This window comes from Balaenoptera musculus, chromosome 2 (assembly GCF_009873245.2).
Source record: "Balaenoptera musculus isolate JJ_BM4_2016_0621 chromosome 2, mBalMus1.pri.v3, whole genome shotgun sequence".
Taxonomy (NCBI): domain Eukaryota; kingdom Metazoa; phylum Chordata; class Mammalia; order Artiodactyla; family Balaenopteridae; genus Balaenoptera; species Balaenoptera musculus.
Genome location: NC_045786.1, coordinates 154268268 through 154294402, shown reverse-complemented (window position 1 = coordinate 154294402; position 26135 = coordinate 154268268). Strand labels below are relative to the sequence as shown.

The following is a 26135-nucleotide window of genomic DNA, read 5'->3' as shown; positions in this document are numbered from 1 at the left end:
GTAAAAGGACATATTCACAGGTTCTGGGGATTAGGATGTGGACATCTTTGTAGAGGAGCATATTTTGTCTACCACAGAGACCTCTTAGAAAAGCCAGGTTGATGTTTTTCTGTTGGTGGGTTAAATGTTTTGCTAGTTTTGATGTTTAAAAACAATTCCTTTGTTTTTCAAACATGTTTTCAACATCAATAAAAATAATTTTAAGAAAATATAAAGCATAATTCTACTATATAACAAAATTTCCATTTCTACATAACAGTTTGCACATTGATACACTTTTTCACATTTAAGCATCAGATTTCTCAGTGAATTGTTGGTGAGAAAGCCATGACACTCAAAGCAGCATGGATGAAATAACAGGTCCAGACAGGCTTCCCCAGTCTGGCTGGAGGGAGGACGTAACCTTACTGAACACCTAACACAAGTAAGACAGTGGGCTAATTAAGCATTTGTGCATTTGAGGGAAAGTTACTGAACACAGGGCATGAATCAGTACAAAAGTATGCTTGTTTTTAGTAAGATACATTTACTAAATATTTACTGTCTCAGACACTGTGCTCAGTGCTTTACATCATCTCATGAACTTCTCTACACGATCATATGAGGAAGGTATATTTAATATTATATTCATATTACACGTGAGAAGGACTGAGACAGATAGTGGTTTGGGAATTTGCCCACAGTTGTATGCTAGGATAGTGGCAGGAGAGAGCTTTACTACCAGGCAGACTGGCCCCAGGATCTTTGAACAGCCTAGGGATGCTGTGTGTGGTATGTTTGCCTTGATCTTCCCGCTATTGCTATAGTTTCCTCTGCTTCCTCATTTCCCCGGAGGCAGGGGAGGTGAGGGATGGGTTTGCCCTCAAATGGCCCTGCTTTCAGATCACTGATTATATTCAAGGCATTCAGATTCTTTTACATATTGTTCATACCTTACCTTAGTTTCAAAAGATCTCCTAATTGCTTAGAACTGTTTATATGACAGATGGATCAATTTGCTTTAACTCTTCACCACTTATTTTGCAAAACTAACTTTGGAGTTAGTCATAATTATGTTGCTCCCATCTGACTGAGGATTTTAGCTTGTTTTTGATAATGGTTTTGACCTTTAATGGTTTTAACCTTTAAATCATTAATAAAACCTTATCCTTTAAAGCAGCAGTTTTCAAAGTGTGGTCTATAGATCTCTGGAGTTTCCCAAGACCCCTCTCAAGGGGTGTGTGGGACCAAAAGTATTTTCATAATAATTCTAAGATTTTTTTGGTCTTTTTTACTGTATTGGCATTTGCATTAATGGTGTAAAAGTAATAGCAAGTAAAACTTATGGCCACTGTGTACACATAGTAAAAAAAAAAGGCCAATTTCACATAATATCCTTCATGAAGTAGTAAAGATTATTAATTTTATTAAATCTGGATTCTTTTTTTTTAATAAATTTATTTATTTTATTTATTTATTTTTGGTTGTGTTGGGTCTTGTTGCTGCGTACGGGCTTTCTCTAGTTGCGGCGAGCCGGGGCTACTCTTCGTTGCGGTTGCACAGGCTTCTCATTGCGGTTGGCTTCCTCTGTTGCAGAGCACGGACTCTAGGCATGCAGGCTTCAGTAGTTGTGGCTCGCAGGCTCTAGAGAGCAGGCTCAGTAGTTGTGGCACATGGGCTTAGTTGCTCCGCAGCACGTGGGATCTTCACGGACCAGGGCTCGAACCCGTGTCCCCTGCATTGGCAGGTGGATTCTTAACCACTGTGCCACCAGGGAAGCCCTAAATCTGGATTCTTAAGTACACCTTTTTAGTATTTTCTGTGAGAAATTGGGAAATATGCATAAAACACTTGTGTTCCATACCAAGATATAATGGTTGTCTTGAAGAAAAATGGCTATCTTGAAAAAAAACTGGGTTTGAAAAATATTTTAATTTAAAAATTAAATTTTAAAAATCAAAATTATTTAAAAATTATTTGAGAAAGTCAAAACAATGCAAAAAAAAAAACCCTTGATGAACAAAATATCAGCATTTTAAAGACAAAATTCAACCAACACCTGCATGACTGCCACACTGCACCCTAATCCTAGCCCTGGTTCTAGTAAACTCTATGTACAAAAACAGGTAGCTAGCCTGTGGGCCACAGTTTGCTGATTTTATATTTTTTAAATATTGTATTTAAAATGTTATTTGATTACTAAGTTTTTTGGTACCCTTTTAAATTTTGCACCCGAGGTGAGTGCCTCACTTGCCTCACCCTAGTGCCAGCCTTGCACTGCACTAAGGATATGGGATTCATTGATATCACTAGAGAACAAATCAAGAAATGACAGCTTTCAAATGTGTGAAAGCATAATTGTGGCCTGAAAACTGCCCAAACGTTCATTACTAGTTCCATCTGTTTCCACGTATGAACATTTAACTCAGCTCTGTGGAGATGGAGCTCTCTGCTGCAGGAAGAGCCTGTTGGCTGGTTTCCCAGCAGACGTGAGGCCCAATGTGTAGGGTCAGCCCCACGTCAGCAAGTGTTTCTAACCCAGGGACCCAAGAACCATAGAGGGCTATGCAGAGCATCAGGGTGGTAAAGAAAATGGTAGTAAATCCAAGGCTCCTATCTCAACTCTCCTGCTGATACCCAACTGCCCATCAAGGAACCCACCAAATAAAGGACCGCCGGGTACATCCCTCTTACCCAGACTAGCCTCACCAACTAGGCCAGCTCCCTCATGGGTTTCCTCACACAGACTGTGTTTAACAATAAGGAAGAGGGAGTGGTTGGTAGAGCTAAGGCCAGGTGATAAGCAGGAGAAGCTAGGCTTCAGGTCCCTCAACACAGAAAATGCAGGCAGTTCCATCCTGGAGGCTGTTGAGCGGCTCAGATTTTAAAAATTTGAATCCAGGGCTTCCCTGGTGGCGCAGTGGTTGAGAATCTGCCTGCCAATGCAGGGGACACGGGTTCGAGCCCTGGTCCGGGAAGATCCCACATGCCGCGGAGCAACTGGGCCCGTGAGCCACAACTACTGAGCCTGTGCGTCTGGAGCCTGTGCTCCGCAACAAGAGAGGCCACGATGGTGAGAGGCCCGTGCACCGCGATGAAGAGTGGCCCCCGCTTGCCGCAACTAGAGAAAGCCCTCACACAGAAACGAAGACCCAACACAGCCAAAAATAAATAAATTAATTAAAAAAAAAGGAAAAAAAAAAACAAAAACCCTCACACCGACGGTTGGTCATCCTAGACCAATAAAATCATTAAAAAAAAAAAAAATTGAATCCAAAAGATTTGGATACCTGTGCTGTGTCAATGATATCACATACGTTAACTGCAGGCATTACACCAAAATAGTGCAGTGTGGACAGCAAGTATCTTCATGGTGATAGAGACAGCCTGAGGCTTCTTGCAGTCACCGCTCCCTGCTCTATTCTTTGGATAATGCTAAGTTTTCCTGGTGTGGCAGGAAATGGCCCCCAAAGACATCAGGTCCTAGGCCCTGGAACCTGTAAACTTTATCTTATTTGTAGAAACGATCTTTGCAGATTGATTATGTTAAGGATTTTGAGATAGGGAGATAATCCTGGATTATCTGGCTGTGTCCTAAATACAATCACATATTTAAGAGGGAGATAGAGGGAGAATTTGCCCACACAGAGAAGTCAATGAGAAGACAGAACAGAAAGGGATTTGAAGATGCTGGCCCTGAAGATTGGAGTCATGAGGCCACAGCTAGGGATTCCGGCAGCCACCAGAAGCTGGAAGATGCAAGGAATGAATTCTCCCCTAGAGCTTCTGGAGGGAGCATTGCCCTGTTGACATCTTAATTTTGCCCCAGTGATTCTGATTTCAGACTTCTGGCTTCCAGAACTAGGAGAGAATAAATTTCTGTTGTTTAAAGCCACCGGGTTTTTGGTATAGCAGCCACAGTTAATATATCAAGTCTCCAAAATCTTAAAATGGAACCAGACTGAGAATGAGTCAATCTGGGCTAGTGGAGCATCTCTAATAGTGCAGACCATTTACTAAGCAGATGTTCTGTGCTAGCCACTATGCGTCATCCCCAAAGTTTGCAGCCCTTTACAAACTTTTTAAAGTTTACACCACCACACATGCAGGTGGTGAAGTTCAGCCAGAACAAAGGTTCCATGGAAACTGATTTTCGGCTTCAGCCCTCTTCCCAGTCGCATAAGTATCACCCAAACAAACGGACTCTTTCCTATAACGGAGTTACAGTTTCTCAGTTTATTCCCATTTTCCTCACGTTTGTCCTATTTGCTTCTAGCAAATGCCTAGCACCCTCTGGTCAGATGTCTTTGTGTCAGGAGAAAGGGAAAAATGTGTATCTTGGACTCATCCCATGCAGCCTCTCTATGAGTATCCTTTTATGAGAAAATCATCGTGGCCTGAGAGAAATAGGTGGGAAGACGACAAAGGAGGACTGATTAGTGACATTCCTAGTCTGGATTCCTGGAAGCAAAAAGTGGGGCCTTACTCAGCCAGCTTGTTTCATACCTTAACATCCTGGCTTGCAAAGAGAAGTTGGGAAAGAAATGATCACACACACGGGAGTGCCTAGGTAGAGAAATGTTACCTGGGATACTCCTTTCCCCTCCCCCAGTCCCCATTCCTTCACTCCTCCACAGTTTTCTTGACAGAAGAAAAGCAAAACAAAACAAAACACCAAAAAACCCCACAAAATAATTTATCTTTTAAGTTGTGCCACCTAAGAATAAAGTCAAGGGGGCATTGGATTTCAGCCTGGAAGGGGAATGTGCAATTTGCCTTCATTTAAATGCAGGAGGCTGTAGGCATGGGGAGTAAGGGACAAAGAGACTGTCATTAGTGTTAAATCTCTTGTTTTTGTGGCATTAAATGCCAGAAGCTGCACAGGGAACTTAGAAAAGCCCGGAGTGGTTAGTCCCCACCCTGGTGACCTGGCTACTTTTTATTGTTCACTGACACATACCAAGGGTGACTGGATAGCCAGGAGTAACAGCTAGAGGGGAAAACAACTCCAGAAATGCTTAAATCCATCAAGGGAACAACTTTCTTTTGGACTTCAACTAGGGCAGGGTTTGAAGTGAATAAGTGCCATTGTGGTTGGTCTGGGAAAAAAGGAGCTACCTGATCTCCCTCAGAAAAATATGAATAAAGTCAGTTGAGTGACAGAGCCTTTCTATAACTACATATATAGGAAAGAGAGCTGGCACCAGTTCTTTGGACCTGAGGATACTAGGAATGAGAGAGCATATAAAATCATGCCTTTTGATTCTTTTGTAAAAATTGTTTCTTCCATTAAGACCCTTGAAATTTGGTGAAGGCCAAATGTGGAATTCACATATCTGACTTAACAGGACCACTTTGGCTCAGGCTGTGTTGATAAATATCCTCTTTTGAAAGATTTTTATTAGAATCTTAACTGTCCAACACTTAAACTTCGGACTTAAATTAGCACAAGAATACTGTTCACACCTCCAGTTTGAAGAAGCTGTGTGATCGATCTGGGTTACATGGTGAAAAATGTCAAAAAACTTAACTGAAAACTTGTTTGCCAAACTCTGAACTAAATGCACAGATATTCTGTTAAACCATGAGCAGAACCAAAGTTTTTTGTTTCTTTGTTTTTTTTTTTTTTTAAAGCTTATGGTGGATCTGTTCAAATCAAAATTGAATCTTTTTTTTTTTTTTTTTTTTTTTAATAGGGAAGAACCTCTGTATTCTTTTTTTTTTTTTCTCAAAGCCTATATTTAAATAATTTCCTCCTCCTTTTAGCTACTTTTTATTTTTATTTATTTATTTATTTTTGGTTGTGCTGGGTCTTCGGTTCGTGCGAGGGCTTTCTCTAGTTGCGGCAAGTGGGGGCCACTCTTCATCCCGGTGCGGGGACCGCTCTTCATCGCGGTGCGCGGGCCTTTCACTATCGCGGCCCCTCCCGTTGCGGGGCACAGGCTCCAGACGCGCAGGCTCAGTAGTTGTGGCTCACGGGCCCAGCCGCTCCGTGGCATGTGGGATCTTCCCAGACCAGGGCTCGAACCCGTGTCCCCTGCATTAGCAGGCAGATTCTCAACCACTGCGCCACCAGGGAAGCCCCAAAATTGAATCTTTATAGTGTTCTCTTAAAGAAATATTTTTGAAAATGAACCTAAACCGAAGTGTGTTTTATTCACATTGGATCCTTTAGCAATAGTGTTTCTGAGGTTGCCTAGCTGCACAAAGCTTTCCTAACTTAGTATTTTGCCTGCTCTGACTTTAAAATTCTACCATGCACCAGGAAGAATGTAGCAGTTAGCTTCCCTGTCACCTAAAATCTTTACAAAGATTCTCTCAGACCCAAGGCTGATTTCACAGATGTGCATTTTACAAGCGTATGGGTGTGCTTAGAATATGTTTGCAAATGCATGCAAATTGACTGACAGAGCAAAGTTCATGCCCAAATTAAAACAAAATAAAATTAAGGCACTATTATCAACATGAGGCTTCCTGTTCACTCATCATGTTATGTGCTGACCTTCTTCCAGGGACATGGCAGTTTTGTGGCAAGGCCAAGGCTGAATTGGACCCATTATGCAGATACTGCAGGATATGCATAATTACAAGCATAAAAAAAATTTGATTTCCGGAACATTTGTCCCACAGCCCAAGCAAAACACTAGTATTCGCTTGTCCTTCAAATGTCTTCCCTCACAACGTGGACTGAGGCCTTCCCGTTGTGTCTGGGGAAGCTAATTATTTGGGACCAGAGAAAGAGCCACTTGTTTGGGGGAGGACCAGAGATGCCGTCAGCCATTTAAGAGGGAGGCAAGGGTGAGAGCTGAGAGACTTAATCCTGAAGAAGACTAGCCCATTGGTTAATTTCTGTTATGTTTTTCATTCTGGCTACTGGGGGGTGGGTGAGTGGTGGATGGGGGTGGGATAAGATCCCAGCCATTTGGTGAATACAGAGACCAGACACCCTGCATTTGACATGCATATATATTTCTCTCCTCAACAGAGGAGATCTTATTTTCTTTTAATACCTTAAATTATTTCTTCTCTGCCTTTAAATGTAATTAATGACCTTTCTGGAATCCGTCTCAGACCATGATGCACTCAGGAATGAATGTAAGAGCCCTTCTTCCTCGGGGGTCTGCCGCCTCTCTGCCCCTCTCCACTGAGGTCCACTCTGCTCCACTTGCCACCTCTCCTGCTGTTCCCAGAAGTGCATTTCTGCTCTTACTGTTCCCTCAGCTTTTAAAGCTCTTCCCCCACATTTTCACTCAGAGCTCTGCTCAACATCACCTCCGTTCACCAACTCCCTTTTTCTTTTTTTTTAGATAGATAGATAGATAAATATTTTTAAAAAAATAAAATAAAATAAAAATGAACTTGCATCCCTTCTGGGTGGGAAGTGTCCCTTTTTGATGGAACAGGGAGTTTCTCTGTGTTCTGGGTGAGACTGGGTGCTCTGGGAGCAGTGTTTTGGGGGGTCCCTTCTCAGACAACGTTCAGGGCCCAGCTGCCCTTGGGGAGGGGGTAGCTGAGCTATCAAAACCCCCCCATTCACCCCATTTTCAACTAGAGCTGTTCCAGCCACGCTTGTTTCACATGTTGGACGTCTTAAATGATTTCGTTTGAAGAAAGAGATATTTGCGGTTTAAAAAAAAGGGAGAGAGAGAGCTGGAAAGCCACTCATCTGAGGAAGAAGCCCTAGGCTAGGAATCAGGAAGCCTGGTCTCTCTGCTTTTTCTGGCTTTATATGTCTTTACAGCCCATGTCTCTACCTGAAATTAGGTTATATGCTTATTTGTTTACTGTCTCTCTTCCCCACTAGAGGAAAGGGACTTTGTCTCTCTCACTTACTCTTTATCCCAGAATACGGTGCATGGACCTTAGTAGGTGCTCACTTTGATTTATTGGATTAATGAATGAAAAGGTGAAAGATGTACATGAACTCTAATGCAGAAACATTATTGTTTATGGGGGCCATGAGCGGCTAGGTAGAACTTGAAGGATGGCTTCCTCAGTGAAGTGAATTTTTTTTTTTTTTAATAAGCAAACTATACCAGCCTCTTCTCCATCATACCTTTCTTTTATCAGCTGATGGTTATCGTCAGTTTTTGATTTCCCACTGTTATGCACATAGTGCATGTATAAACATACCACATACATATACGTAGATACACACACACAGACATAACGTACACATGTAACATGTACTCATACACATAATATACATTTACATATACGCACATGTAACATGTACACTTACATATATACACATACACACATATAACATATACGCCTAACATAACATATACATATTTTATTAAAACTCCAGAATTCTCCTCTTCCAGAGAATATGCTAGCTCACCCAGGGAGCCGTGTGGCCTATCTCACCCTCACCCTCCGTGTGGGACACAAAACACAATAAGCTGCCCAAGCATGCATTAATTAACTCGTTCATTCATGCAAAGAATATTTAGGTGCTGGGAATGCAATTATGAGAAAGTTGGACACCGTCCCTGTTCTCCCCAAGCTGAGGTTAATCCAGCGGTCGGGCAATCTGTTACCCATGAAGCCTTCTGGGGTGAGCAAGTGCTCCTCTGAGCCACTCCTGGGACAGCTGCTTTGTATTGCCAGCTATGAAATAGCGTGAAAGCCACAAATGAAGAGTCGAATTAGGTCTATTTTGTATTCATGGATGGGCATGTTTACGGCATTGGAAAAATCACTTAGCCCTAGTGAGTAAACATCCAAGTATAAATAAAGGACATGACATCAAAATGTATATAAGTATTTGAAGTTTTAGTCTACCCAGGATTCCAAAGTATAAAAAGAGAGAACGGTATTTGCTGTATTAATTGTTTCAGCTGACAACTTGTGAGTTTATTATTTATTCAAGCAACGATGCTTTGAGCCCCCACTATTTACCAGTCACCGTTCAAGGCACTGGGGATACAGTGGGATATTCCTGCCTCATGGAGCTTCCATTCTTCTGGGGAAGCCACACCAGAAACACGATCAAGAAGTAGGTACAAGTGGGAAGTGGGAAGAAGAGAAAAATGAGGCAAAGAAAGGGAATAGGGTGAGGGAGGATGTGAAATTTTACAGAAGGTCAGGGCGTGACTCTCTGAGCAGTAACTTTTGAGCGAAGACTTGAGGGAAGTGAGGAGTGAGCCTTGCAGAAATCAGGGAAGGAGCCTTCTAGAAGGAAGGAACAACAAGTGACGAGACCCTGGGGAGGTGGCCGTGTTCGTGGAATGTGATTGGAGTGGAGTGAACTAGGGAGAAGTTCGAGAAGAAGATGAGACAGAGAAGTTGAGGGATCTCAGACCAGGTAGGTCCTTGAGGGCACAATGAGGACATCTCACCTTTACTGTGGGTGAGATGGGAAGCTATGGGAGGGTGTTGAGCCAGAGGTGTGGTGTGATCCCACTAGGCTTGCACAGGTAATTCTAAGACTGTGTGGTTGCTATGTTGTGAGCGGACTGAGAGGAGGAGGATAAATGGAGAAGCAGGAGACCAGGAGACAGCCACTGCGGTGATCCAGGAGAGGATGGTATCTTGGACCAGGGTGGTAGCTTGAAGACGGTGGGAAGTGATTGGATTCCAGGTATATTTTGAAGGTAGGACTAACAGAAGCTGGGATGGACCAAATGTGAGAAGAATCAAGGTTTCATTCTGAACATCTGAAAGGGTGAAGGAGCTGGTGTGGAAGGGATAATAGGAACTTAGTTTCTGACTTGTAAGCTTAGAGATCTACGTCAAGATTTCAAGTAGATTTGGACATAAGTTTATGTCTGGAAGTAATAACTACCGCTTAACCCTTTTTGAGTACTTCCTTTGTGCCAAGCATCTTTCCAAGTGCTCTGTCAGCATTAGCCTAATCCCCTTATGAGACGGGCACTGTTTTCAGCTCCATTTTACAGGTGAAAACACAGAAGACCAGATGTATTAAGTAACTTGTCCCAGGCTCCAGCGCTGAATGTGAACCAGGCGGTCTGGATCCAGCGTCCTTGCACACAACCTCAAAGGAGAGGAGAGAAGGCAGATTTCTATCTTTTTTTCACTTTATTCCTTGCGGGGTGGATGCGGCTCTGAAGCATCGTGATGATAGTAACCTGCTGCTCGCCGGCCAGGCTGTCGGAGGTCTGGTCCCTGGGAGAAGAGTCAGCTCCAGACCCAGTACTTTCTCTCACTGTCCAACTGATCTTGTGGCCTGAGGATATTCAATTCAGAACCTAAATAAAATGATTTATCCAAGATTTCTAAGCTGATAAATAAAGTGTATGAGACCAAATGAGAACAGTTTGTAGGATGTAGGGACTTTGCCTCTCCCAGCTGCATTATTCTTAGTTTCTCTTTCAAGGGAGACTTTGGAGTTTTATCTAACAAATGTAAAGAGCTAATGTGAAAATGCAAATAGTTAAAATAGCTTCCTTTCTTGAATAATTAGTCTTTTGATATGTGGTCTTAATAAAGTTTATTATCTACCAAACAAACACAAAGGAACGTATTTAAAATGTGTATTAAATTAAAAGGACGACAGCACAACCCACCACCCAGTTTAATAAGTAGAGCACTGTCATCACCCACAAGCTGCGTATTTCCCTGCTGATCATGACATCCTTTTTCCAGACATCCTCTTCCCTCCCTCCTCTGTCACCCCCTTCCTGGGTTTTGTGAGAACTGCTTTACTTCTTTTTTAAAAACTATTTATTTATTTAGTTGTCTGGTCTTAGTTGCGGCAAGCAGGCTCCTTAGTTGTGGCATGCGGACTCTTAGTTGCAGCATGCATGTGGGATCTGGTTCCCTCACCAGGGATTGAACCGGGGCTCCCTGCACTGGGAGTGAGGAATCTTAACCGCTGTGCCACCAGGGAAGTCCCTGCTTTACTTTTCTTAATAGCTTCCCTACCTACATACGCATCGAGAATGACATAAGTGAATTTCCTCTGTTTTCGAACCTTATGTGAGTGGAGTAATACTGCATGTAGTATTCTGTGGCTTGCTCCTTTTACACAACATTATTTGCGAGATTTTTCCATGTTATTGCCTGTAGGTATAGTTCCTTTAGTGTTTATTGCAGTGTATTCCATCTTAGTAATATTCCACAGTTCATTTACCCATTCCATGAGCGATGGATATTAGAGTTATTTCTACTTTTCCGCAATTAAGAACGTGCTTCTGTGAGCATACTTTTTGTCTTTTCTATGAGCATTCCTATCCTGGTGAACAAGTGCAAGTGATTCTCTTGTATAAAAAAGTCGGAAGGGAATTGCTGTGCTGCAGGGTGTGTTTATTTTCCACTTTCTCGGATAACTTTGCCACCAACCCTTTTGCTACAGTGGTTCCAGTTTACTCTTCTACCAGCCACATATGAAAGATGCTTCGACTCCACTTCCCCGCCTACACTGGGATAGTCATGTTTCACTATTTTTGTCACAGGGAGGCAGGGAGAGAGGGAAGGGGGAAGAGTAATGGTATCTCATGTGGTTTTAATCTGCATTTCCTAGATTACTAATGAGGTTGAGTTTCTTTTTTTTCCTTTTCTTTACTTTTTTTTTTCCATTTAGATTTTTTCTTTCATAAAATACCTAGTGGAGTATTTTTTTGTTGAGGGTATTTCCCTTTTTCTTGCTGATTTCTAGGAGTTCCTTGTGGGTATGATGTGCAGCAGATATTATCTCCTACCCTGTGGGTGGTCTTTTGACTCTTTGTGGTGCCTTTTAGTGAAAAGTTCTTAATTTTAATTATATGAAATTTGTTTATTTTTCTTGTATGCTTGGTACTTTCTTTGTCTTGGTAAAGGAAATCTTTCCCTACCCCCGAAGTCATGACCATATTAAGCTATATGCCTTCTAAAATGCATCTTATGTAGTCTTTCACACTTCGACGTTCAATCCACTTAGAACTGATTTTTCTGTATGGTGTGAAGTAGGAGTCTAATTTCATTTTTTTCCATATAATAGTATTTTCCCAATATTATTTCTGTGTTTTATTTATTTTAATATATATTTACAAATATATTTATATTATTAAACATTTGATTTCATTCATATCTAAGTAGTGTATTCTGCTTAATATGAGGAAAAAACCATGCTAGGATTTTGATTGAGAGGCAAAACTATATAATCCAATTTAGGGAGAATTAGCATCTTTACCTCATTAATTCTTTCAGTTCCTAAATATAGTATATCTCTCCATCTAATAAGGTCTTCCCTATGGTCTGTTAATACACTTTACAAGTATCTCCTCTGGGGCCTTGCCTATCCTTTGTTAAATGTATTACTATATATGCTTCATATTTTTTGTTGCTGTTATAGATGCTCTCTTGTTTTCTTGCTGGTTAAAGACTTTTAAAACTTTTAATACTTTTGCTTTGCAAAAGACCCTGTTAAGAAAATAAGGAGACACTCATGTATGCTGGTGGGAATGTAAAATGGTACAACAACTTTGGAAAACAGTTTGGTAGGTTCTTATAAAACTAAACATGCAATTACCATATAACTCAGCAGTTGTACTCTTGGGCATTTATCCCAGTGAAATGGAAACTTATGTTCATACAAAAACTTGTACATGAATGTTCATAGCACCTTTATTTATAATAGCCAAGAACTGGAAACAGCCCAGATGTCCTTTAGCAGGTGAATGGCAAAACTAACTGTAGTACATCCATACTATGGAATACTGCTCAGCAGTATAAAGGAATGAAGTATTGATATGTTCAGCAACGTCAGTGAATGTCAAAGGCATTATGCTGTGTGATAAAAGCCAATTGTAAAAGGTTACATACTGCATGATTCCATTTATAAAGCATTCTTGAAATAACAAAATTATAGAAATGAAAAACAAATTAGTAGTTGCTAGGGGTTTAGGAACAGGGCATGAGGGGAAGAGGTGGGACTGAATATAAAAGGGCAACAGGCAGGATCCTTGTGATGGTGGAACTGTTGTGTATCTTGACGGTAGCGTGGATACACAAACCTACACGTTGATAACATTACATAGAAATAAATACAACACAGACACGTACCACATGTAAAACTGGGGAATAGGAATAAGATTGGTAATCTTATTTTCTCTTTGCTAGCTTTTAAGATCTTCTCTATGTCTTTGGTCTCGGTGTCGAAAACTCAGCGTCTGTGCACCAGTGCCGAATCGAATTTCGGAAACAGAGTTTTGGGTGAAGTAGAAAAGAATAGCTTTATTGCTTTTCCAGGCAAAGGGGGACACAGTGGGCTCGTGCCCCTCAAAAACTATGTGTCCCATCCTGGGGGGATTTGGTGAAGACTTACAGCAATGATTCAAGGGCAGGGTGTGCGCAGGGCCTGCACTCCTTTAATCTGGTCTCAGGTGGTCTCTTGAAGAGTTTCTCTGGTTCCTTTAATCGGAAATGAAGAATGCTAAGTCTTCCATTTGTTGGGGGTTTTAGTTCTGTAAAGAGCTCAAAGATATTTTTATGTGTATCCCTGCCCCAAGGCTGCACTACTGTTTCTAGACTGTTCCTCCCTTGTCTCTGCAACCGCTCCCTTCCCTGATTAGCAACCATTCGAATCTGCCCTGCGGAACTCAGGGAAGGTCATGGAGGCTGGAATCTATTCCCTACAAACAAGAAATGGGGTACACAGAAAAGCTTCTGTGCCCAGGAGCCCCATAGGGTCCTGCTTGGTTTCAGTCTTATATAGTTTTGATATCTACTTATGGAGTTATTTTTGGTTACCCTCCTTGAGATACTTTGGGATTTTTAATCTGACAAATAAAATCTTTCATAAATTCTGGGAAATTCTCAGCCAGCATTTTTTCAAGTATTGCCTTCATTCTCTCTCTCTTCTCTTTAGGAACTCAGATTAGATATCTATGGGACCTTCTCACTCTATCCTCCGTGCGTTTTACTCTCTTTCCACTATCAAAGTGGAAATACTTCGACCAGGTTCTCAGACTGGAAGTTTTTCTGACCACACAAGTAGTTTTAGCTGCAAACCCCTATATGGGACAGCTTGTGGTTATAAAATCTCAGATATTTTTTTTCCCCCTCTATCTTGCATCCTTAGCATGGGGTTACTAGTGGGGGTTATTCCTAATTTACCCTTTAACTGAGCCCTTTGAGAATTCTAGCTTTAGGCACCCATCTTCTGTTAGATTTTCCATCTTGGGTAAGTCCTAGGTTTTTTCCCCTTTGCCTTGTCAGAGAGGGAGAAATTTTCCTCTACCCTTCTAGGTTCTTCAGACTGGTCTAACAATTAAATTAACATGAGACAGATTAACAGGAGAAAATCAAACAAAACTTTAATGACACCGTATACATGGGAGAGACCCAGAAAAACTGAGTAACTTGTCTTACTGGCTGAAGCCCTCGCCTTATATACCATCCTTAGCTAAAGACTTAAGAGGATGTTGAGGGTGGTGAGAGTCTTTGGTGGGAGGTGACCAGGAAAAGCAGAGTAAACAAGGCTGATTATGATGCAGATTTAAGTCCAAGCCTTCTCCACTGATAAGAGTTTCTGGAGATTTGGTCATCCTTCTCTTGGTATGAGGTACAGCATGAGGGACACACCCTTACAAATAAGATTTCCCTTACAAATGGAAATTTTTTTTACAAAAGGTTAACTCTTACTTGGTTTTCAGAGTACTTCTCATGTCTGCTGTTTCTTAGAAAATGACCAGTGTAAGACAATTAATATGCCACAGAGACATATTTTAGGGTGGCAAATTCTGTTCCCCTACACCTTCTTCACAAGAGATTGAAAAAATTCAGATTTAGGAGTCTCCCTGGTTTGTACAAAATCCTCAGGGTATAAAAATCAGGTTGTGCGCTCTGCTTACCATTTCTGGGTTCCAGCTTTCACTCGGCCTCTGATAACTCTTTACTTTCTTGCTTACCCTGTAATGTATTGTAAATATTGTTGTTACATTTTACGTAATATTTTACTTCTATTTCCATAATAGTTCAGTGTCTAATCCATGATACTGTAGGAAATGGCAATCCTGTGATAAGCTTTTAAAAGTTCAGATTTCCTTTTAAAAAAAATTGTTTATTATTATTATTATTATTATTATTATTATTATTATTATTATTATTATTGGCTGTGCTGTGCAGCTTGCACAATCTTAGTTCCCCGACTAGGGATCAAAGCCAGGGCCCAGTAGTGAAAGCGCCGAGTCCTAACCACTGGACTGCCAGGGAATTCCCTTTGCTTTTGTTTTTTTTCTTGGTTGTTTCTTCTTTTTATTTTCAGTGTTTTGATTTTTTTTCCTATGTTTGTGTGGGAGTTTTATTTTAACAGTCTGTATTTAATATAGAATGTCTGTGTATAGACTGTTACGGACATAACCAACAAATCCTTACTGAGTGCCTACTTTACACCAGGCACTATTCTAGAAATGGGGATTTGGGGGGAGGAAAAATAATTTTTCCTCTACCCTTCTAGGTTCTTAGCTGAGAAACCCCTGTGATAAAAAATTAACAAGAGAAAAACAAACAAGGTTTTTTTTTTTAACGTCTTTATTGGAGTATAATTGCTTTTCCATGGTGTGTTAGTTTCTGCTGTATAACAAAGTGAATCAGCTATACATATACATATATCCCCATATCTCCTCCCTCTTGCATCTCCCTCCCATCCTCCCTATCCCACCCCTCTAGATAGTCACAAAGCACCGAGCTGATCTCCTTGTGCTATGTAGCTGCTTCCCACTAGCTATCTGTTTTACATTTGGTAGTGTATATATGTTCATGCCACTCTCTCACTTTGTCCCAGCTTATCCTTCCTGCTCCCTGTGGCCTCAAGTCCATTCTCTACGTCTGTGTCTTTTTTTAAAATTTTATTTATTTATTTATTTTTATATTTATGGCTGTGTTGGGTCTTTGTTTCTGTGCGAGGGCGTTCTCCAGTTGTGGCAAGTGGGGGCCACTCTTCATCACGGTGTGCAGGCCTCTCACTATTGCGGCCTCTCTTGTTGTGGAGCACAGGCTCCAGATGCGCAGGCTCAGTAGTTGTGGCTCACGGGCCCAGTTGCTCCGCGGCATGTGGGATCTTCCCAGACCAGGGCTCGAACCTGTGTCCCCTGCATTGGCAGGCAGATTCTCAACCACTGCACCACAAGGGAAGCCCTACGTCTGTGTCTTTATTCCTGTCCTACCCCTATGTTCTTCAGAACCTTTTTTTTTTTTTTTTTAGATTCCATATATATGTGTTAGCATACAGTATTTGTTTTTCTCTGTCTGACTTACTTCACTATGTATGACAGACTCTAGGTCCATCCACCTCACTACAAATAACTCAATTTTGTTTCTTTTTATGGCTGAGTATTATTCCATTGTATATATGTGCCACATCTTTATCCATTCATCTGTCAATGGACACTTAGGTTGCTTCCATGTCCTGGCTTTGTAAATAGTGCTGCAATGAACATTGTGGTATATGACTCTTTTTGAATTATGGTCTTCTCAGGGTATATGCCCAGTAGTGTGATTGCTGGGTCGTATGGTAGTTCTATTTTTAGTTTTTTAAGGAACTGTTCTCCATAGTGTCTGTATTAATTTACATTCGTACCAACAGTGCAAGAGGGTTCCCTTTTCTCCACACCCTCACCAGCATTTATTGTTTGTAGATTTTTTGATGATGGCCATTTTGACTGGTATGAGGTGATACCTCACTCTAGTTTTGATTTTCATTTCTCTAACGATGACTGATGTTGAGCATCCTTTCATGTGTTTGTTGGCAATCTGTATATCTTCTTTGGAGAAATGCCTATTTAGCTCTTCTGCCCACTTTTGGATTGGGTTGTTTGTTTCTTTGATATTGAGCTGCATGAGCTGCTTGTAAATTTTGGAGATTAATCCTTTGTCAGTTGCTTCAGTTGCAAATATTTTCTCCCATTCTGAGGGTTGTCTTTTCGTCTTGTTTGTAGTTTCCTTTGCTTTGCAAAAGCTTTTAAGTTTCATAGGTCCCATTTGTTTATTTTTGTTTTTATTTCCATTTCTCTAGGAGGTGTGTCAAAAAGGATCTTACTGTGATTTATGTCATAGAGTGTTCTGCCTATGTTTTCCTCTAAGAGTTTGATAGTGTCTGGCCTTACATTTAGGTCTTTAATCCATTTTGAGTTTATTTTTGTGTGTGGTGTTAGGGAGTGTTCTAATCTCATTCTTTTACATGTAGCTGTCCAGTTTTCCCAACACCACTTATTGAAGAGACTGTCTTTTCTCCATTGTATATTCTTGCCTCCTTTATCAAAAATAAGGTGATCATATGTGTGTGGGTTTATCTCTGGGCTTTCTATCCTGTTCCATTGATCTATATTTCTGTTTCTGTGCCAGTACCATACTGTCTTGATTACTGTAGCTTTGTAGTATAGTCTGAAGTCTGGGAGCCTGGTTCCTCCAGCTCCGTTTTTCTTTCTCAAGATAGCTTTGACTATTCAGGGTCTTTTGTGTTTCCATACAAATTGTGAAATTTTTTGTTCTAGTTCTGTGAAAAATGCCGTTGGTAGTTTGATAGGGATTGCAATGAATCTGTAGATTGCTTTGGTTAGTAGAGTCATTTTCACAATGTTGATTCTTCCAATCCAAGAACATGGTATATCTCTCCATCTATTTGTATCATCTTTAATTTCTTTCATCAGTGTCTTATAGTTTTCTGCATACAGGTCTTTTGTCTCCCTAGGTAGGTTTATTCCTAGGTATTTTATTCTTTTTATTGCAGTGATAAATGGGAGTGTTTCCTTAATTTCTCTTTCAGATTTTACATCATTAGTGTATAGGAATGCACGAGATTTCTGTGCATTATTTTTGTATTCTGCTACTTTACCAAATTCATTGATTAGCTCTAGTAATTTTCTGGTAGCATCTTTAGGATTCTCTATGTATAGTATCATGTCATCTGCAAAACAGTGACACTTTACTTCTTGTTTTCTGATTTGGATTCCTTTTATTTCTTTTTCTTCTCTGATTGCTGTGGCTAAAACGTCCAAAACTATGTTGAATAATAGTGGTGAGAGTGGACAGCCTTGTCTTGTTCCTGATCTTAGAGGAAATGGTTTCAGTTTTTCACCATTGAGAATGATGTTGGCTGTGGGTTTGTCATATATATATGGCTTTTATTATGTTGAGGTAAGTTCCCTCTATGCCTACTTTCTGGAGGGTTTTTATCATAAATGGATGTTGAATTTTGTCAAAAGCTTTTTCTGCATCTATTGAGATGATCATATGGTTTTTCTCCTTCAATTTGTTAATATGGTGTACCACATTGATTGATTTGCATATATTGAAGAATCCTTGTATTCCTGGGATAAACCCCACTTGATCATGGTGTATGATCCTTTTAATGTGCTGTTGGATTCTGTTTGCTAGTATTTTGTTGAGGATTTTGCATCTTTGTTCATCAGTGATATTGGCCAGTAGTTTTCTTTCTTTGTGACATCTTTGTCTGGTTTTGGTGTCAGCGTGATGGTGGCCTCATAGAATGAGTTTGGGAGTGTTCCTCCCTCTGCTATATTTTGGAAGAGTTTGAGAAGGATAGGTGTTAGCTCTTCTCTAAATGTTTGAGAGAATTCGTCTGTGAAGCCATCTGGTCCTGGGCTTTTGTTTGTTGGAAGATTTTTAATCACAGTCTCAATTTTAGTGCCTGTGATTGGTCTGTTTATATTTTCTGTTTCTTCCTGGTTCAGTCTTGGAAGGTTATACCTTTCTAAGAATCTGTCCATTTCTTCCAGGTTGTCCATTTTATTGGCATAGAGTTGCTTGTAGTAATCTCTCATGATCCTTTGTATTTCTTCAGTGTCAGTTGTTACTTCTCCTTTTTCATTTCTAATTCTACTGATTTGAATCGTTTCTCTTTTTTCTTGATGAGTCTGGCTAATGGTTTATCAATTTTGTTTATCTTCTCAAAGAACCAGCTTTTAGTTTTATTGATGTTTGCTACTGTTTCCTTCATTTCTTTCTGATCTGATCTTTATGATTTCTTTCCTTCTGCTAACTTTGGGGATTTTTTGTTGTTCTTTCTCTAATTGCTTTAGATGTAAGGTTAGGTTGTTTATTTGAAATGTTTCTTGTTTCTTGAGGTAGGATTATATTGCTATAAACTTCCCTCTTAGAACTGCTTTTGCTGTATCCCATAGGTTTTGGGTCGTCGTGTTTTCAGTGTCATTTGTTTCTCGGTATTTTTCTGATTTCCTCTTTGATTTGTTCAGTGATCTCTTGGTTATTTAGTAGTGTATTGTTTAGCTTCCATGTGTTTGTATTTTTTACAGATTTTTTCCTGTAATTGATATATAGTCTCGTAGCGTTGTGTTTGGAAAAGATACTTGATATGATTTCAGTTTTCTTAAGTTTACCAAGGCTTGATTTGTGACCCAAGATATGATCTATCCTGGAGAATCTTCCATGAGCACTTGAGAAGAAAGTGTATTCTGTTGATTTTGAATGGAATGTCCTGTTAATATCCATTAAGTCCATCTTGTTTAGTGTATCATTTAAAGCTTGTGTTTCCTTATTTATTTTCATTTTGGATGATCTGTCCATTGGTGAAAGTGGGGTGTTAAAGTCCCCTAGTATGATTGTGTTACTGTCAGTTTCCCCTTTTATGGCTGTTAGCATTTGCCTTATGTATTGAGGTGCTCCTATGTTGGGTGCGTAAATATTTACAATTGTTATATGTTCTTCTTGGATTGATCCCTTGATCATTATGTAGTGTCCTTCTTTGTCTCTTGTGATAGTGTTTGCTTTAAAGTCTATTTTGTCTGATATGAGAATTGCTACTCCAGCTTTCTTTTGATTTCCATTTGCATGGAATAACTTTTTCCATCCCCTCACTTTCAGTCTGTATGTGTCCCTAGGTCTGAAGTGGGTCTCTTGTAGACAGCATATGTATGGGTCTTGTTTTTGTATCCCTTCAGCCAGTCTATGTCTTTTGGTTGGAGCATTTAATCCGTTCACATTTAAGGTAGTTATCGATACGTATGTTACTATTACCATTTTCTTAATTGTTTTGGGTTTGTTATTGTAGGTCTTTTCCTTCTCTTGTGCTTCCTGCCTAGAGAAGTTCCTTTAGCATTTGCTGTAAAGCTGGCTTGGTGGTGCTGAATTCTCCTAATTAGCTTTTGCTTGTCTGTAAAGGTTTTAATTTCTCTGATTCTCTTGAATCTGAATGAGATCCTTGCTGGGTAGAGTAATCTTGGTCGTAGGTTTTTCCCTTTTATCACTTTAAATATGTCCTGCCACTCCCTTCTGGCTTGCAGAGTTTCTGCTGAGAGATCAGCTGTTAACCTTATGGGGATTCCCTTGTATGTTGTTTTTCTCTTGCTACTTTTAATATTTTTTCTTTGTATTTTAATTTTTGATACTTTGATTAATATGTGTCTTGGCATGTTTCTCCTTGGATTTATCCTGTATGGGACTCTCTGTGCTTCCTGGACTTGATTGACTATTTTCCCGTATTAGGGAAGTTTTCAACTATAATCTCTTCAAATATTTTCTCAGTCCCTTTCTTTTTCTCTTCTTCTTCTGGGACTGCTATAATTCAAATGTTGGTGCATTTACTATTGTCCCAGAGGTCTCTGAGACTGTCCTCAATTCTTTTCATTGTTTTTTCTTTATTCTGCTCTGTGGTAGTTATTTCCACTATTATGTCTTCCAGGTCACTTATTCGTTATTCCCCTATTGATTCCTTCTAGAGAATTTTAAATTTCATTTATTGTGTTGTTCATCATTGTTTGTTTCCTCTTTAGTTCTTCTAGGTCCTTGTTAAACATTTCTTGTATTTTTGCCATTCTATTTCCAAGATTTTGGATCATCTTTACTATCATTACTCTGAATTCTTTTTCAGGTAGACTGCCTATTTCCTCTTCATTTGTTAGGTCTGGTGGGTTTTTACCTTGCTCTTTCCTCTGCTGTGTGTTTCTCTGTCTTCTCATTTTGCTTAACTTACTGTGTTTGGGGGTCTCCTTTTTGCAGGCTGCAGGTTCGTAGTTCCCATTGTTTTTGGTGTCTGCCCCCAGTGGGTGAGGTTGGTTCAGTGGGTTGTGTAGGCTTCCTGGTAGAGGGGACTGGTGCCTGTGTTCTGGTGGATGAGGCTGGATCTTGTCTTTTTGGTGGGCAGGACCGCATCCAGTGGTGTGTTTTGGGGTGTCTGTGAACTTATTATGATTTTAGGCAGCCTCTCTGCTAGTGGGTGGGGCTGTGTTCCTGTCTTGCTAGTTGTTTGGCATGGGGTGTCCAGCACTGGACCTTGCTGGTCATTGAGTGGAGTTGGGTCTTAGCGTTGAGATGGAGATCTCCGGGAGAGCTTTCGCAGTTTGATATTACGTGGAACCAGGAGGTATCTGATGGACCAGTGTCCTGAACTCGGCTCTCCCACCTCAGCGGCACAGGCCTGACACCCAGCCGGAGCACCAAGACCCTGTCCGCCACATGGCTGCCTGCAGTCCAAAGTCCCTGGGACGTAGCTCTGAGTGGCTCCCCAGAAGTTTAATAAACACGTATACTCCTGTATACATGGGAGGTACCCAGAAAAAATGAATAACTCCCTGAAATGGCCCAAGCCACCACCTTAAATACTAGCTCAAGACAAAAGAGGATGTTGGGGGAAGGAATAGGCCAGTTTGGGAAAGTTACCAGGTTACCCTGGTAAACAAGGGTAAGGTTGTTATGCAGATTTGAGTCCAGGCCTTCTCTGCTGGTAAAGGGTCTCTAGAGATTTGGACCTCCTCCTATTCCTGGTACAGAGAGGGAGACACCTTTACAAATGGAGATTTCCTTTATAAAGGTAAATGTCCCTTACAATAGGGTAACTTTCACTGAATTTTCAGAGCTTCTCCCTCATCAGCTGTTTCTAAAAAATAATGAGGCTAAAATAATCCTTATGCCAAAAAGGCATGTTTTGGGGTAGCAAATCCTGCTGGCCTTCAGGGCAGAAGAGTGAATAATAATGAACCAAAATCCTTGCCCCCAAGGAGCTTGAATTCTAGCGGGGAAGACATTGGATGTATAGGATGTTAGACAGAGATAACGTTAAGAAGTAATAAAGCAGAGAAGGGGACTTGCATCTTTGGAGAGAATAGCTCAGGAGTACCTCACTGAGAAGGTGACATTTTTAAGGAAAACAGGGTGTGAGCCATAAGCATTCCAGATAGAGAAAAGATCTATATGTTTTATAAATGCCTAAGAAAATAGAATGAAAATTCTCTGTAGTTTCATATTTACACCATGTTGCAGATATTGCTATTTATTTATTCATTTTCCTCTTAAATCTCAGTATCTTTTCCTGTTTCTGAACCCAACACCATAATTTCGATTCTCCAGCCAGGAGGCCTGACTGACTATGTTTTTGGACAAGCTACTTAACCTCTTTGAGTCCGTTACCCCCTGTGTAAAGGAAGACCACTGTCTAACTCTCAGGATCCATGGGCAAAATGAGATAACATTTGTAAAAGTGTCTGACATTTCATGGGTACTCAATAATTGCTAGTTTCTTTCTTTTTTTTAATTCTTCCTTCCCTGTCCACACTCTTTTCAGCACTTGTTTTCAGTACTTGTCAGTAAATTTGCAATAAGATTCTTATGCAACAGGGTGGAGAAACCATGTGATAGGCAATTAACCAAAGACAAATTAGGAACATTAGGAAACTTGATTTTAAAAAAGGAAACTTTCCGAAGTGGTTTTTGCTAAATTTGGTGCTCAAGGTTACAGAGATAAAACCAAGCCCTGTGCACTTCCCCCTTAAAGATATTTTTCATTGTATGCCAGGTCAGCAGTCCTAGTACATCTCAATTTGTATATGTAACAGTCTACAGATTCTCCAGTTACAGTCAAACTCAAGGCAAGCAGAGACATATCACATTCATATGCAAATACATCTATATTCACATTCTTATCCCCTAATCCAACCTGGCACTAATTTTGCAGTGCAAATTGGTGAGTTTTCTTGAGAGTGTTGGTGTGCCACTAAAAATGGAGGAAATGTAAGGGTAAGGGTGAAACTGCGTGTAGTTTAGGTCTGAATGAAGCCGAAACCTGGGTTTAGAAATAAAAGTAGAGCCTAGGGACTTCGCAGGTGGCGCAGTGGTTAAGAATCTGCCTGCCAATGCAGGGGACACAGGTTTGAGCCCTGGTCTGGGGAGATCCCACATGCTGCGGAGCAACTAAGCCTGTATGCCACAACTACTGAGCCTGTGCGCCTAGAGTCCGTGCTCTGCAAGAAGAGAAGCCACCGCAATGAGAAGCCCGCGCACTGCAACGAAGAGTAGCCCCCGTTTGCCGCAACTAGAGAAAGCCCATGGGCAGCAACGAAGACCCAATGCAGCCAAAAAAAAAAAAAAAAAAAAAAGTAGAGCCTAAAATCATTCATATTCTTTGGTGAGCTTATCTTTGATTTGAGGGTCATTAGACCTTAATTGTAATACCGGTTTTGATACTGACTCACTGTGGGGTCTCAGTCAGTTAGTTTTCCCTGTCTGTATCATGAATGACACTTACTTGCCTTGTACGGCTGTTGAGATTTCATAGTGCTTGTGTTGTTTTAGTGCTTGTCTGACTTTCATAACATCGAAGTCAGACAAGCACTAAAGATAATGTACAACTATTTATACTGTATGTTTTTGGTTTTCCGTCTGTCCCCAGCCATATCATTGACCATGCCCTGCTGGACGTGCCCTTCCTTCAATTCCCTGAGGAGATGCCCTCTGCCCTCCGAGAGCAGCTGGACCACACATTCTGAAGACACCAGTAGTCCTAGTTTTGGCCCCTCGTACACAGACCTGCAGCTCGTCAGTGCTGAGGAGCAGAGTGGCCTGGCTTCCAGGGCCGACTCGACTGGTAAGATGGAGCCCCAAGCCAGAGGGCTCTGCAAATCACTTTTGGTGACCTGTTGCCACTCATCAAATCTCTGCAGCCAGCTTTGTTTGCAGAATGAGTTCAGGCATAGTCATCCAGTCAAAATGCTAGAATCCTGAGCGGTTCAGAATTGCACTGGGAAAAAACATTCACACAGATTGGCTGGTTGGTTGGCAGGTTATCAATACTGGGAAACCATTTGACAGTATATCTTAAGGGGTTGTTTTCTGACTGTTCTGTACAAGTACGGTTCCCCGTCAATTTATTTTCTCCTTGGTTAACCGAACTATGTGTAATATGCACAAGGCTGAATCTTTCATCCTACCACCCACGCACCTTCCCTGTTCAGCAAGAGGGAGGTTAGATTTAAGCAGAGAAAAAGTAAATGTTATATGAAGTGGAATGAGAATCAGGATGCAGCCGCTGTGTCCAGAGTACAGATCATTTTGCAGTTCTGTTTTTTCTGTTGTGCCTGGATTGAGCTATGCACCAGTCTATAACATCCCATGTTCTCATTTATTACATTTCCGGTAGGTGCAGGGTGGAATGCTGGCTGGCTTTGCAGGTAGAATATGGCCCTGTCAGCAAGCACTGTATTATGGGTTGGGTTTAGGGCAGCATTGGAAAGATGTTGTGTGTGGTTAGTGTTTTGGTTATTTGGCCCAAGGGATTGCTTTCCTTTGAAAGTGATAGAGTTACTGATGGTTTCTCTGTGGACGAATTTACCCAGTGTGTCCAACAATATTTGTTTTTCCTTCTCAAAGGTGTGCTTTAGGAATTTGTCTCTGGATCATTTTTCAAATTTGGGTAACATTTTTCCTCACGGTGTGTGCTACTGGGAGGTTCTACAAGTAGAAAGAGTGATCCCTCTTGCAGACTAAAGGGTTCAGACAGGATTTAGTTTGGTATTTGATAATATTGCAAGGAATCCTAGTTTATGATGGTCTCTCTCTCTCTCTTCACAAGCCACAGTTCTTTATTGCATTTTGTTTGCACCGACACACTCAATTCTGGTTGATGCCCTGTGACGGATGATCTTGATCAGCGGCTGAAATACGCCCCCACAACCCCCTCTCCACCCTGGGGAGCATTTCATGGGTGGGAGCATCTTGTGGATGGGAAGTCACAAGCTGAGGTGGTGAGGAAGAGAGGCGGTGCTTGCCTCCCGTTTGCGTCTCCTTGCTCTCAACCTCTTTGCCAAGCCTTCCCGTGGAGGAGGCTAAGAGCACACAGACGCTGGAGTCACACTGCTCAGGTTCAGATCCTCCTTCTGCCATTGTGACCTTGGGCAAGATTCTTAGTATCTTTACGACTCAGTTTCCCCATCTGAAAAGTGGCCGTAATAATAGTACTTACCTCAGCCAAATTATTACTCACTCCAAGTGAGACAGTTTATGTACAACAACTTAACATAATGCTTGACACAGAATGAATGATCGTCAAGGACGTGATTTCTTCTCTCTCCTGCCCCAGGGTTCTTATTGCTTTAGAGAAGTAGAGGTGGGCTCCTCACTGCAGGAAAAGTCAAGATCTCTAGGCTCAGGCTGGTTTTTTTGGTGGCCTCTTTACTTAGGTGAAAATTGCTTTAATTCCTAGAGGTTCAAATGATGAACATCGGAGTCCTAGCCTGAACTGGACATTGTTAATCTGTCCCCAAAGCTTATAATTATGTTTAGTATCTCCCTTTTCATTGAGAAAGCCTCCTCCCCTGTGTTGTTTTGGTCAGGGTCCTAGCAGGAAGCAGATGGTGCCCTCAGAGGGGTTTATCTGAAGAGAGTTCAATGAAAGAACTGCTTACAGAGGCAACAAGACCTAGATTCATGGAAGAGGGGGTGCCCCACAGGTGCTATGGCTATAGAAAGAACAACACCGCTGCCAGAGACTTGGCAAAGTGGGGAGAGAGGGGGGAGTAAATACCCGGATCTTGTGTTGGTCCTCCCATCAGCAGATCTTGTCGGAAACCAAAGGGCATGGAGCCCTGGTGAGGCACCCCGCAGCAGTCAGCCACCAGGCCACAGAGCAGGTGGAGAGAGGTGGGGAATGGCTTTGGAGTGAGGGGTGGTGGTGAAGCAAATGGAGAATAGCCAACACACTTTGGTCCCTACCAGGAACTAAATGTCCTGCAGGCTGGGGTCACTCCAGCAAATGCAAAACCAGGACTAGAGAATGATGAGTGATGCTCTCGTTTCCCTCCTTCAGCAGGAGGCGGTTTCTGCAGCTGCAGGGAGGCTAGAGGTATGGCCTTTTAGCAACCGTCCTCTTTTGCAGAAGTGGTAATAATCATAGCCAGGACTTTCTGAGTGTGTGCTGTGTGTCCGATGTGGATTATCTCTGCCTTTACAAGAATCCTGCTGGC

The 26135-nt window shown here is 41.2% G+C and overlaps 1 protein-coding gene across 5 annotated transcripts in view; it reads left to right on the top strand.

Moving 5' to 3' along the window:
* STON2 (stonin 2) overlaps nucleotides 1–26135 on the top strand; it is a 149854-nt gene that overhangs the window by 38221 nt on the left and 85498 nt on the right. For all 5 annotated transcript variants that reach the window (XM_036841535.1, XM_036841533.1, XM_036841534.1 and 2 more), the window contains one exon: nucleotides 23567–23761. In XM_036841535.1, the coding sequence (XP_036697430.1) occupies nucleotides 23567–23761 (195 nt within the window). The remainder of the gene's footprint in view (nucleotides 1–23566; nucleotides 23762–26135) is intronic.